General features: G+C 44.3%; 1 protein-coding gene across 1 annotated transcript in view; it reads left to right on the forward strand.

The window, feature by feature from the left end:
• Positions 1–14,182, forward strand: part of PALD1 (phosphatase domain containing paladin 1) — a 329,497-nt gene that overhangs the window by 235,169 nt on the left and 80,146 nt on the right. The window contains exon 12 of the mRNA XM_068258949.1: positions 10,205–10,300. Within this exon, the coding sequence (XP_068115050.1) occupies positions 10,205–10,300 (96 nt within the window). The remainder of the gene's footprint in view (positions 1–10,204; positions 10,301–14,182) is intronic.

Consider the following 14,182-nt stretch of genomic DNA (forward strand, 5'->3'; position numbering starts at 1 on the left):
GACTTGCCAAAGGTCTCCTACTGAATTAGTGCTGGCTTACTGAACAGGCAGAGCCGAGTTTCGAACCCTGGTCTCCTGTGTCAGAGGCAGATCCCTTAACCATTACACCATCAGCCAACTGCTGATGTGTGTCATACAGAAGAGGGAGGCTCATGCAGCAACTTGGGGAACTATTTCAAAGATACTGCTGCGCTCTCCAGACCTGCAATAAATACAAACTCCACATAGGGTAATATTGTTCAGTCTCTACAAAGTACAATTCCAACTGCTCCACGTAACCCGTGCTCTGTGCTCCCCAGGTGTCACTTCAATTCATATCCCTCGTCCCCTCTCACTAAATGCTCACCAGATTCTGTCCACCTCAGTTTTTAGGTGGGTCTTAAGTAGAAAAATTAGCCAGCTTAGCTTGGTTCTGTAAAGAAAGAGGATCTCCACATAGGGTAATACAGTTTAGGTAATAAGATATTTCAAGCACTGTTTGCAGTGCTTGAAATGGGGGATTGAAAGTACTTTTAATACGTAAAGGAGTCGCTACAAAATCCCCCGGCCGACCTATTGTGTCTGGTATAGACTCTGTACTTTCGCCTCTAGCTAAATACCTGGACTACATATTAAGGCTCTATGTTCTAGCTCAAAAATCATATCTTAGGGATACGGCGATGTTTCTTGACTCCATAGCCGCTCTTGGAAAGCTCACTGAAGAGTGTTAACTTGTTACCATGAGTGTAGAAAGGCTCTACACCTCCATCCCACATGATGGAGGCGTAGAGGCGGTCGACACACATTATTTGTGGCTTCTGAGTTTTCTGATGTATAAATTGACTTTGTGATTGAACTGCTATGCATAGTGCTAACTTGTAACTATTTTGTATTTAATGACCAATTTTATTTACAGGTGCGAGGTACGGCGATGGGGTCGAACGTGGCTCCATCCTACGCAAATGTATATATGAACGTCTATGAGGAAAGCTTTGTATATACTAAGCATATATTTCAGAAACATGCCAAAATTTGGCTCAGATATATAGATGATATATTCTGCGTGTGGGCGGGGCCGCGTTCGACCCTGGATGAATTTGTAACTTACCTACATCATCAGTGCAAAGCTATTCGCCTCACAGTGCATAGTGATCATCAGTGTGTCAATTTTTTAGACACAATGGTACATTTGGAGTCGGGTGGTTTACGCACTGATCTACATGTCAAACCGACAGATCGGAATGCTGTCTTATCTTATGACAGCTTTCACCCCATTAACATGAAACGATCAATTCCTAAGAGCCAGTTTATGCGGATAGGCTGCATAGTGGGTGATGACAAAACACGTGAATCCAGATTTAATGAAATGACCAGTAAATTCCCGGCCCGTGAGTATCCTGACTTGGTACAGACAGCACGCAGGGAGGATAGTGAATCATTTTGTGGCCCCAAGAGGAGAAGAAGTGTGGGCAATCGTTTGCCTTTTGTATCATGGTTTATATTTGGAGCGACTTCATTGGCAAAATATTGAAAAAACATTGGCCTACATTGTCGCACTCCCGCTATTTATGAATTTCAACAGCCTCCATTGCTTTCATGCAAACGTGCGCTCACTCTGCGTGATAGGTTGATTCACGCAGAGATGAGGACACTTGTAAGACCTCCAGAGTCCTCTACTCGTAAGGGGACATTCCCCTGTCTCAACTGCGTGCACAGTCACTGTCACTCAGTCATTAGGTCTCCATATTTTGTTACCCCTCATTCAGGCAAAACGTTTTACACCAGGGGATGTTTTAACTGTGAATCACAGTATGTTGTTTATTTACTTAAGTGCCCTTGTGGGCTTATCTACGTATGTGGGCCAAACAACATCTAAATTTAAGGTTAGAATGTCAGCCCACAAATCTGCTATTCGTAATAAATTGATTGACCAGGCAGTCCCGGCGCATTTTGTCAGGTGTGGTCACAATGTCGATCAGTTGCGGTGCCAGATCATTGAAGCAATTCCACCCACTAAGAGAGGGGGGGAGCAGATTGAAAAGACTCCTATACAGCGAAGCCTTCTGGATCAGGACACTTGATTGCCTGGATCCGAGGGGACTAAATAGAGAATACGTTCTGCTGCCGCTCCTGTGACATGTGACTATGCCTGACACTCTGCAGCCATTCTGCTATACTTAGCATATTGAATTTGCTGTGTCCCCTAATGTCTTATCTTTAATATGTCTGTACACATATTTATTGGCCTGATTCTTTTACAGACCTTGCTGCCGTACTGATGGCTTCCCTGTTTCCATGGGGCCATCTCATGCGGAGACTGGCGTTGCCAAGGAGATGCGGCTACACAGACGCCTGCCGGGTTGACGTGTACATGTAGAGGTACGCAATGCACGCATTATCATCAGCGTAGCATGTGACCTTTGCGTTCCACGCCTCTCCCTGCCGAGTGGTCTATCAGATCCAGGTGGGTCACGAGGCGCTGACGTCAGCCGCACTCCAATGCGGTGGCCGCGGCCGCTTTCGGTGGGCGTGGCCAGGCCGCAGATGGCGGTGCACATTCTCGTATGGGATTTCTGGCTGCAGGGGGCGGTGAAGCCGTTATAGGTGAGCTGGTACATTACCATTGGTCCGTTCAAACCACTAAAGTTCCCCATCAGGTCCGCCTCAGCATAGGGGACCTATGATTGGTCGGTGATTCTCAATGTGGGAGTGGTGTATGTATAGGTGGGGTATATAAATCATGTACTGTGTGTTTATTTATTGAGTCTGCCACATGCTTGAGAAAAGAAATGCTCTTCGAAACGTCACATCTTTGTGACAGGCTGCTTTGATGAAACTTTAATAAAAGAGCTATAATTCACTTTGGATGGTGCCGGCCTCATCTTCTACTACACATTTGAATATATGAATTGGGAATTAAGTTTAAAGTCGATTAAGCACATTTCTGTAGAAAAATACATATATTTACATAAATCTGTACATCAGTCCTGAAAGAGGGACACATAAGGGAGAAAGAAGGACAGGGCTCTAAAAGGACTGTCCCTCCAAAAGAGGTACAGTTGGGAGCTATGGTAATAAAGCTGTGATTTTTAGCATGTGCTATCCAAAGTCTTTGCTGCTTCGTTATCAACAGACCTGAAAATGCTCCTGCTTGGTATAGTGGGTGGGGCCTTGTCTGCAAGGTGTGCAGTTAAACTAGCAAATATCTGATGCTTTTTTACGCCAGGAAAGGAAACCTAAAATAAAATTGTATTCAGCAACAGCTTCCTACGGTGGGTGGTTGGGTGAAGCTTGTTAACTCTAGTGTTGCTATGGTTAAACTAACCTATATTCTTGCAGATTGTAAAAATTCTAAAACCGATGGAAACTGCGCAGGGAAGTTTCCATTAGTGCACTGCGTTTGCCATGTGACTTTTCCTGATTGTAATTGTTCATCTTGCTGCATTTTTCTTGTGATTGACATCCTATAGAAAGTGTAGGAATGCAGGAAAATAGAATAGCAACCGTGGTCCTATGCAATCCAGCAATTCAGTTCGGAAAGAGCTTTTGCGAGCGAAATAGCCATCAGACTAGTCAGTGCCCTGCCCCCATTGCCCATGTATCCACTTGGTACATTCACCTAATGCCTGGGTGTTCTACAAGCAATTGGCAGTGCTAGACCTCGTTCCTTGTTCAGTGGTTTACAGTTATCATCTCTGGCTTTCCTCCTTACTACTTGGTATATGTTAACTGCTAAATACATTCCGGGGAATAACAACTTGAAGGAAAAAGAGGTTTACATTTCAAAACTGTTTAATATAGCCAAATATAATTATATACTACCAAATGTGTGTTCATTCCATCAGCAGGATAAACAGAAAATGTTTAAAGTAGATCTTAACTTTCCAAAGCAAACTAATTCTCAGATGGGCACCCTTTTTGTTCTTGCAAAATTCTGGCCTGAAAGCCCACTTCTGGTAAAAATAAAAACCTATAGGTACGCTAATGAAGTAAAGATATAATGCCCCGGTATATCGTGTTAGCAGTGAGACTAACCAAAGCCCTGTTTGAGCTGGGTTTTGGTGCGCAGCTCTGCCCCCTTGCAGAAAAAGCACTGCTTTTTCTATACGAGATGGAGAAAAGCCTTTTTTTCTGGAAGGGGCAGTACTACACATTGGAACCGGCTCAAGTGGGGCTCTAGGGAGTCTTATTTCTAAAGCTACATATTCACCTCACAAACCAGGAAGATGGATCCCAGTGAGGTCTCACGACGATGAGTATTCCTCGATCCATCTGCCTGGTGGTGACGGGTATACGCGACGTCACAGGATGAGAGTGAACGAAAGTTCAAGCGATCAGTGTACTTTGCGCGGGCGTCGTCGGGGATCTTAAACATCTGATTCATGGCAACAGTCATGATCGCCGCACATCGCTAATCGTCCGTGCAATCAGGTGCCTGTACCCATGTCGTGAGATCGTGAAAATTATCGCTCATCACTCAAACAAAAGTCAGTCGTTGGAGAAATCGTGTAGTGGGTATGGGCCTTAACACGATACAGTGGGGCATAATAACATCAAACACTGGTGCACATGGCAGAAGGGGGCTCTGCTACTGTCCAGGACCCCCAAATCCCCATGCGACACCGAGGGGGAGTGCAGGTAACTCTTACCACCAGGGGATTCACCCACACTGCCTCTATATAAACGCTGGATGCAATACAGTGAATGCAATGCAACGTTATAACATCCTCCATTCGCTGCATCCGTTTTGAATACAAGTTGTGTAAGTTGCCCATGTATTGGCTGTGCACATCTATGCAGCTGGTCAATTCGGGTGCAGCCTGCATTTGGAAGTGCTGCCATTTCCTCCTATTGTACAAAAATGTAAGTCTGCTTGTGACTAGCTGCATGTGTATCATGTGTATCAGTTTGCATTCACTTTATCAAGTTCAGGATTTAGCGCATAGTTTGAATCTGATTTGTATTGAAGGTGTGTAAGTCTCTGGGCGGTGCTGCACACCTCTTTCATTTCAGTTGCAGCCTGATCAGAAGTGTTGCCAATTTTTTGCTGTTCTCCAGAAAATGTGTAGACCATTTTATGGCTCGAAAACTTTCATTCCAGCGCAGGAGACTTGGGCGTAGCAGTGAGTAACTTCAGCACCGTAAGAAGACGGAGCTGAAGTTACTTATAAAACACTATAATTTGGCCTCCAGCAATTGCTGGAAGCCAAATTATTTCATTCCCCACCATCCATGGCGGCCTGGAGGGGGAATAGTATGTAACATCGATGGGAATTTGTGCAGGAGCAGGATAAGCCATACAGGCTGTATCCTGCGCCAAAGTCTCCTGAGCCGATTCCTCTCGTACATTTTATGGCTAGCTGCCCCAGGTTTACACTAAGTTTTTTTTAATTGTTAGAGGTTAGGTCTGTTCCGTGAGGACCCCTCACCGTGGTGGAAGAGTCTAGCACTGAACAAACTGCAGCGCAAACTGTTTTTGGAAGCTAACGTCCTCCGTTCGCTGCATATGTTTTGAATGCAAGTTGTGTAATCTGCCTGTGTATTGGGTTCTGTAAATTTATGCAGCCGGTCAATTCGGGTGCAGCCTGCATTTGGAAGCGCTGCCATTTCCTCTGGTTCCCGTTATAACCTCAGTTATTTTCACCAGTGGTATGCTTTAACTTTTGCAGCAAAAAAAAAAAACCCTACTCATGGCACTCTCCTACATTTCAGTAACTCTAAATGAAACTTATTATGGAAAGGTCAAAAAGAGACTGCAGTGTACAATGTACAAAAATCTGACTGGTGTTATCAGCTTCAGAGATCTCAGTGATTTATTATTTTAGATGTCAGTAATAGGCTGCTGAACCAGCCCACCTTGAGACAGACGCAGGGAAGTGAAGCAACACAGAGCAATGGCCACAGCAGTTAATATTCAACTGTATATACAATATTTTGATCACAATGATATTTTGAAAGATAGGACTAGTAGCAATGAAGACCCCTGCTGCCCATCACAGCCTGTCTAAGACCCAACAGAGCCCAAGGCTAGGTAGCCAGTATAATCCCCATACATGCAGACTTCTTGCCTACAGGACATTGTAGAAGCAAGAACAAACATTACACTTCTGCCACGCAATACAATCTGTCATAGTCGTTTTGTATGACAATGAGCCAGAAATCTCATTAAACGCTTGCTTGTCTGTGCCAGGCATGTACTATAGATAGAAGTAATCATAAGGGATCCTGCTGTGGTGGAACATAAAAAAAGCCAAATAAATTAAATATAGCTATATACTCTCCTTCCAAGCAAGGTCAACTGCAGAGGAGTTAAGACAACTATACTGAAATCCTGCTGTCACCTGACGTGATCACAAATGATCATTTTGGGGAATAGGATGATTACTGTTGCAGAATAAACTGGAACTAGGTACTGCAGCCCAGTAAACCTCAAACCTTGCTTTTCTCTGTATCTGGTACACACAGATGGGCAGGAGCAGGAATGAGCAAGTCTAGAAACAGCATAGATAATACTCTAGCAGTATCACAGTCGTATCTTAGTAATATCACAGTGCCATCTACAGGCCAGAAGCATGAAAATCACAAACAGGAGGCGAGAGAGTGGAAGGGAAACTACATATACATGAGTGAATGACCAGAAGAGAGAGGAGAAGTGTGAAAGTAAGAGAAGCAACAAATGTGGAGGGAATGGCTTATTCACACTGGGTGCATTGACAGGTGGAGTGCTGCTGCTGGTAGCATGTCCAAAACTGCTGCTAATAGCACTAGTCTTAAAGGGGAACTGAAGTAAGCGGTATACAGAGGCTGCCATATTTATTTCCTTTTAATCAATACCAGTTGCCTGGCAGCCCTGCTGGTCTATTTCTCTGCAGTAGTATCTGAATAACACCAGAAACAAGCATGCAGCTAGTCTTGTGAGATCTGACTTTAAAGTCTGAAACACCTGATCTGTTGCATGCTTGTTCAGGGGCTATGGCTAAAAGTATTAGAGGCAGAGGATCAGCAGGGCTGCCAGGCAACTGGTATTGCTTAAAAGGAAATAAACATGGCAGCCTCCATATATAGTACCTCCCTCTTCAGTTCCCCTTTAAGAGTGAAAAGGGAGGGATGCCAGAGAGGAGGGAGAAAACATGCCAAAGAAGAAGGAAAAGCTGAGTAGGAATTAGGAAAGACAAGAGGAGAAAAAACACAATGAAGACAGAGGACAGGAGAGAGAAATTACAATCGAACAAAAAAACGTTTATTGATCCATGCAAAGCCAAAGTTTTGCAACCGCCAAGATCTTTTTGTCAATGAAATGATTTCATAGGTAGCTTCCCTAGATGCCCCTGTTCATGCAAATCGTTGGGCGCACTCATGTCAACTATATGCACAGTTCTGGCTTCTGGTAGAAGATTTATGAGTGGCTTATACATACATTTACCATGCCTTTACTACATATGGCTGTGCTTTAGGCTGGGTTTTTCACTGTTTAGTGCTTTGGACGGTGACAGCACATACGCTGTCACCATCCATGAAGCAGAACACTGAACGCAAGAACGGAAAAGACATGTCCGTTGCATCGGACCTGTCATAGTAGCCATGCTCTTATGACATATCCAGTCTCTGTACAGTGTCCATAATTACTGTGCATGCAGGGAGTTCGTGATTCAACACTACAACTGTCGGAATGGATATCGTAGATAATGGACATGTCGGCAATGGCATATATAACGTAATGGAGGACAGAGGCACCAAAAGAATAAAATCAATTATTAAAAAGTTTAAAAATGCTTAGGAGGCAGTGGTGGACTTATCTCCTGCAAGCAGACACAACAAGCTGTGTATTCAAAACAAAGCAGATTTATTGGTACACTCCAGGGGATATTCGCAAAGCGTTTCACAGGTTTAAACCCACTTCTTTAGGCAATAGCTAGTAGGAGTACACAACTGGGGACAAGAGGCATAGTTGGTGTGTGAGACCGAAACAACTTGCATATATACATAATGCATATCCAGAATTCATAATAAATAATAAAACTGTAAAACAGTGGTCACGATAATGTTTTCAGTAATATGTATGTCCAAGTGTAGTATAGGGATAGGTGATATGTTGGTGGAGGAAGGAAAATAGGAGTGTGGAAAGTGTTGGAGGGAGAAGTGTTGCTACCATGGGGGGCAGACCGTAGTGGGAGGGGCATGGGGATAGGTAGGTATAGTTATGGGGATATGGGACTATATGTATAATATCAGCGCACCTGGGTGGTCGTGCAACAATGTGCAGGGGAACAATTAACCAGGGTTGGGGTAATGGTATACATAAAGCGAAGAGTGGTGTAAGGGAACAATATAGCCAGTGGTTACGAGGTGGGGTGGGTCTGGGGAGGGCTGGGGTTATAGTATACACAAAAAAAGGGGGGGGGGGGGTAGTACAGGGGAGTACCTGAACAGTAGTTTCTGGGTGGGGTGGGTTTGGGGGGCTAGGTTTAAGGTATGCATAACAATAGCATGGAGTCATCATTAAAATAATCATTCAGTGTAACAAGATGGGAAAAACAGCAATAATTGCAATAATCATCTTAACTTACCAGCAGTCAGTCCCGGGTAACACCTGTCACCTCATTGCCGAGGTGTCCCGGACCTGCTGTTTAAATATTGGATAAATCCGCCCCTTAGCCCATCAGGAGAGGGGGCGTGCAAATGGTTTCCCGCCTGGTGCGACCTTTAGGGCTCGTTTCCACTATAGCGAATCCGCATGCGGGCACTGCATGCGGATTCGCATACTCAATGTTAGTGGATGGGGCTGTTTCCACGTGTGCGGCGGCGGCGGCGTTTTTCGGTGCGGGAAAAATCTGCACGACAGGGTCGTCAGATTTCGCGTGCGGCAGGAATGCGGGCGAATCGCCTTTAATGCATTCAATAGGGAAATCGCATGCGGCTTTGTCATGCGGATTTCCCCGCGATTTCGCATGCGATTTCGCATGAAAGGCAATGGTACTTTACACAGGCAGTGACATGGTTAAATTCGCCTGGCTCCTTGCCATGCGAAATCGCATGCGAAATCGCGGGCATGGGGAAACGCAGCCGCATGCGATTTCTTCAGCGGTGGAATCCAGGCGATTCCGCACCGCTACAGTGGAAACGAGCCCTTACGTTGCACGTATGACCAGGCGGGAGGGCGGGGTGGTGCAACGATAAGGGCAACTTCCGGATTTAGGCGGAACTGGTCATCTCGACGTCACGCGCTGCTACTGCGCATGTCGGGGCTCCGTCCGCCATGATTGTGGTGGGCAGGTGAGGGCACTGAGTGCGGCCAATATTATAATCTGGAGACACAAATAGTAAAAACATATAATGAATAAACCATCCTAAAAAAACGATATTATGTAGATGTGGGAATTGACATGTTAGCTGTGTTCTGTAAACTCAGTTTCTATGAGTGGCTTAGTATTATTCTGTAATGGTCTAAAAGGAGTACTGATGCCACCTAGTGGGCATAAATGATAATGGGAGTTTTATAGGTCTAAATATTAGTTTATATCTAGGAAGATACCGGTATCTTCCTAGATATAAACTAATATTTAGACCCATAAAACTCCCATTATCATCTATGCCCACTAGATGGCATCAGTACTCCTTTTAGGCCATTACAGAATTGTGTTGCGAATATCCCCTGGAGTGCACCAATAAATCTGCTTTGTTTTGAATACACAGCTTGTTGTGTCTGCTTGCAGGAGGTAAGTCTGCCACTGCCTCCTAAGCATTTTTAAACTTTTTAATAATTGATTTTATTCTCTTGGCGCCTCTGGTCCTCCATTACGTTATGTATAATATCCACCCCTGGTGGAGGGGGATACCCCCTTTTTTTTCCTTCCTGTCTACAGAAAGCGACTTCTTAATCCTGAGTGAGGACAGGATAATCTCCTCACCTGCCTTTACAGTGGTTGCCTGGAGGTAACCCTGGTTTGTGAGTTTATTGTTGTACTCAATTTCATATGTTAAACTTAGGATCTGGCAACATGTCGTTTGGGCCGTTGTGGTCCATTCCATGAAAGACGACCGCGATGTGCTGTCTAGTTTTATCAGCACTTACTGCTGCTCTCTCATGTTGAATTAATAAGGCAGTTTTACTGTTTGCAAACCACTTCTAGAATTCTCTGATTTTACACTGACAAATGTGTTTTTGTGACAATCCTTCCTTGGTACCAGGATAGCACTGATAAGACTATGTATTTCTTGTTTTTAGGGAAATAGTACCAAAGAATATTTCCTACGAGGGGCTCTCAACAGTCTTGAGCGCTATTTCTACCTAATAGCTTTTAACTTCTACCTTCATGAGCAGGTAAGCATATATTTTTGAACACCACAATATGGAATGTTAATGGAATCCGAGCATGACAAATACAGGAGCAGTCACTACTGACTTGTCTCTTAACAATGCATGTTCAATGGCAAACTCTTTTATAATGGTTTTATTGGACTACTACTTTATTGGTATTGGTCAGTGGCTCTTAAAGTGGTATTGGTCAGTGGCTCTTAAAATAGTGCAGAACGAGACCTTAAAAAGAACTGAACAATGTTAAACGCTCATGCTTCTGTTGTGACAGGTTTCTCTTAAGAGTGCATAAAGGTTACCCCCGAAGCTCCCCTTAACAGTAATTCCCTTTCTTGTGAGCAACATTAACATAACACACTGGACTAGCACTGAAATCCCAGATATCACAGACTTGCTTATTAATGGGAAACGAAAACCCTTCCCTCAATTACAACAGGAACTTTCACTACCCGCATCCGAATTTCTTTCCTATTGTCAAATCAAACAACTCGGACACTCCGTACAAGGCAATATACCCTTGTTTCCTAAAGCCATATCTCAATTAGTTAGAACAACAACACCTAAAAAGAAAGGCATATCCTTCTGTTACATGGAAGTCCTTGGATCTTCTGACAAGTGTATTTTAAAATATGTGAAATATTGGTCCTATGAGTTAAAAGTAGATATATCGGTTGATCAAGTTAGATCAGCATTACTGCACATAACTAAATACTCAAAATGTACTACCCATTGGGAAACGCTCCAGAAAATTCTACTACACTGGTATTCCACTGCCTCTTGCTTATCCAAATAAAAAAATGGCCCTTCCCCGGACAGTTGGAGAAACTGCAACTTTTTAGGGACACTACCACACATTTTCTGGTACTGCATAGTCCCCAACCGCCCCGTTTTTGTCGGGATTCTCCCGATTTTGAGGGGCTCTCCAGCTATCCCGGTATGAGCCCCCCAAGTCCCGGGCGGCTGTCAGTATTGACAGCCGCCCGTAGCAGGAGGAGAGCAGTGCAGTGGAGGGAGAGCTGTGAGCAGCAGCGGCGGAGAAGGGGGAAATCTCCCCCCCCCCTTCCCTCACCTTAGGGTGCTCTCCCTCTCTCGCTCTCTCCTCCGATGTAATGTGTGGCGACGTTTGGCACTTGGCAGCGGGTGGGACTTACCTTCCGTGTCGCTCCAAGCGCCGGCCCGAAGTTCTGGTGCTGCAGCCGCTGCTCTGGTCTGGATCAGACCAGAGTAGTGGCAAATCATCCCGCACCAGCGACGAGACTGAGACATGGAAGGTAAGTTCCGCCCCTCTGCCAGCCAACGCACTTAGTTCCGGAGGGGACAGCGAGGGAGGGAGAGGCACCCTAAGTTGAGGAAAGGGGGGGGGGGGTGGCCCCCCTTCTCCACCGCTCTCCCTCTTCTCTGCGCTGCTCCCCTCCTGGGGGGGGGAGGGGGGGACACCTGGCTACCTATTCTGGGGATATATACACTTGCCTACGTATACTGGCCACATAAACCCCTGACTACATGTACTGGGACATATACACCCTGGCTACATATACTGGGACATATACGCCTTGGCTACATACACTGGGCACATATACACCTACCTACATATACTGGGACATATACACCCTGACTACATATACTGGGCACATATACCCCTGGCTACATATACTGGGCACATATACCCCTGGCTACATATACTGGGCACATATACCCCTGACTACATATACTGGGCTCATATACCCCTGGCTACATATACTGGGCACATATACCCCTGACTACATATACTGGGCACATATACCCCTGACTACATATACTGGGCACATATACCCCTGACTACATATACTGGGCACATATACCCCTGGCTACATGTACTGGGACATATACACCCTGGCTACATATACTGGGACATATACGCCTTGGCTACATACACTGGGCACATATACCCCTGGCTACATATACTGGGCACATATACCCCTGACTACATATACTGGGCTCATATACCCCTGGCTACATATACTGGGCACATATACCCCTGACTACATATACTGGGCACATATACCCCTGACTACATATACTGGGCACATATACCCCTGACTACATATACTGGGCACATATACCCCTGACTACATATACTGGGCACATATACCCCTGGCTACATATACTGGGACATATACACCCTGGCTACATATACTGGGCACATATACCCCTGGCTACATATACTGGTACATATACCCCTGGCTACATATACTAGGACATATACCCCTGCTTACATATACTGGGACATATACCTCTGCCTACATATACTGGGACATATACACCCTGGCTACATATACTGGGACATATACACCCTGGCTACATATACTGGGACATATACACCCTGGCTACATATACTGGGACATATACCCCTGACTACATATACTGGGACATATACCTCTGACAACATATACTGGGACATATACACCCTGCCTACATATACTGGGGACATATACCTCTGGCTACATATACTGGGCACATATATCCCTGGCTACATATACTGGGGACATATACCTCTGGTTACATATACTGGGCACATATATCCCTGGCTACATATACTGGGGACAACTGGCTGTTTGTCATTATGTGCATTTACTGGTGAAAAGCTGTCTCTTATTATGTGCATTTACTGGTGAAAAGCTGCCTCTTGTTATGTGCATTTACTGGTGAAAAGCTCTCTTATTCTGTGCATTTACTGGTGAAAAGCTGTCTCTTATGTGCATTTAGTGGTGAAAAGCTGTCTCTTATGTGCATTTAGTGGTGAAAAGCTGTCTCTTATGTGCATTTACTGGTGAAAAGCTGTCTCTTATGTGCATTTACTGGTGAAAAGCTGTCTCTCATTACATGCATTTACTGGTGAAAGGCTGTCTATTATGTGCATTTAGTGGGGAAACGCTGTCTGTCATTATGTGCATTTACTTCATATTTTTTTATGTAACTACATTAGCTGGTATAACTACATTATAGTTAGCCCCACCCACTGGCAGGGTATATGAGGGATATATTTATTAAAAAGTATAAGGGCATCAATATTTAAAAAAAAAAAATCTTCAAAAAACTTTATGGTAGGCATGACTTGGGGGTGTGGTTAGGGGGTGTGGCTAGGGGTGTGGCCTGTGTCCCGATTTCTAATTTTAAAATGTTGGGAGGTATGGTACTGCAAACCAATTCAGACCCTTTGGAAAGCAGTTAGCTCTTATATTTCAATGACTATTTGGTCATCTTTCCAACTAACCTCTCAACTTGCGGTACTACATGTGGGACTTGACAATATACCAACCCCACACAGATTGGAAATCACTCAAATACGCTGTATTACCCGCCACCTGATTGTGTCCAACTGGCATACACCGCTACCGCCTACACTACAGCAAATTACTGCCCAATTAGCAATGAACTGAAACATGAAGAAACTGCGCCATATTATTGACTAAACATCCCGTTGATGATCCTTTAGTATCTGCCCAAATTGTGTTCTGCTGGAGTATATGGAACTTTATATCTATTATAGCAACAGATATTGTTCCTAGTTATTGATATGTTTATGTTTGAAAAATGTATATAATGTTGGTAACTACCATCTATTCTGTCTATCAGCATTCTAATGCGAAAATAATGCCAAATCCTGTATTATTCTCTGAATGCTACTATATGTATAATTTGTTGGCAAATAAAAACTAATGTTTAAAAAAAAAAAAGAGTGCATAAAGGTTACTGCAGTATGATGGTTTAGTTCCACTGCACTAGCTTGGTTTGCAGTTAAAGCACAATTGAAGCGAGAGGGATGTGGAGGCTGCCATATTTCCTTTTAAGCAATATCAGTTGCCTGGCTATTCTGCTGATCCTCTGCCTCTAATACCTTTAGCCATA

The sequence above is a fragment of the Hyperolius riggenbachi genome, chromosome 10 (genome assembly GCF_040937935.1).
Source record: "Hyperolius riggenbachi isolate aHypRig1 chromosome 10, aHypRig1.pri, whole genome shotgun sequence".
Lineage (NCBI taxonomy): Eukaryota > Metazoa > Chordata > Amphibia > Anura > Hyperoliidae > Hyperolius > Hyperolius riggenbachi.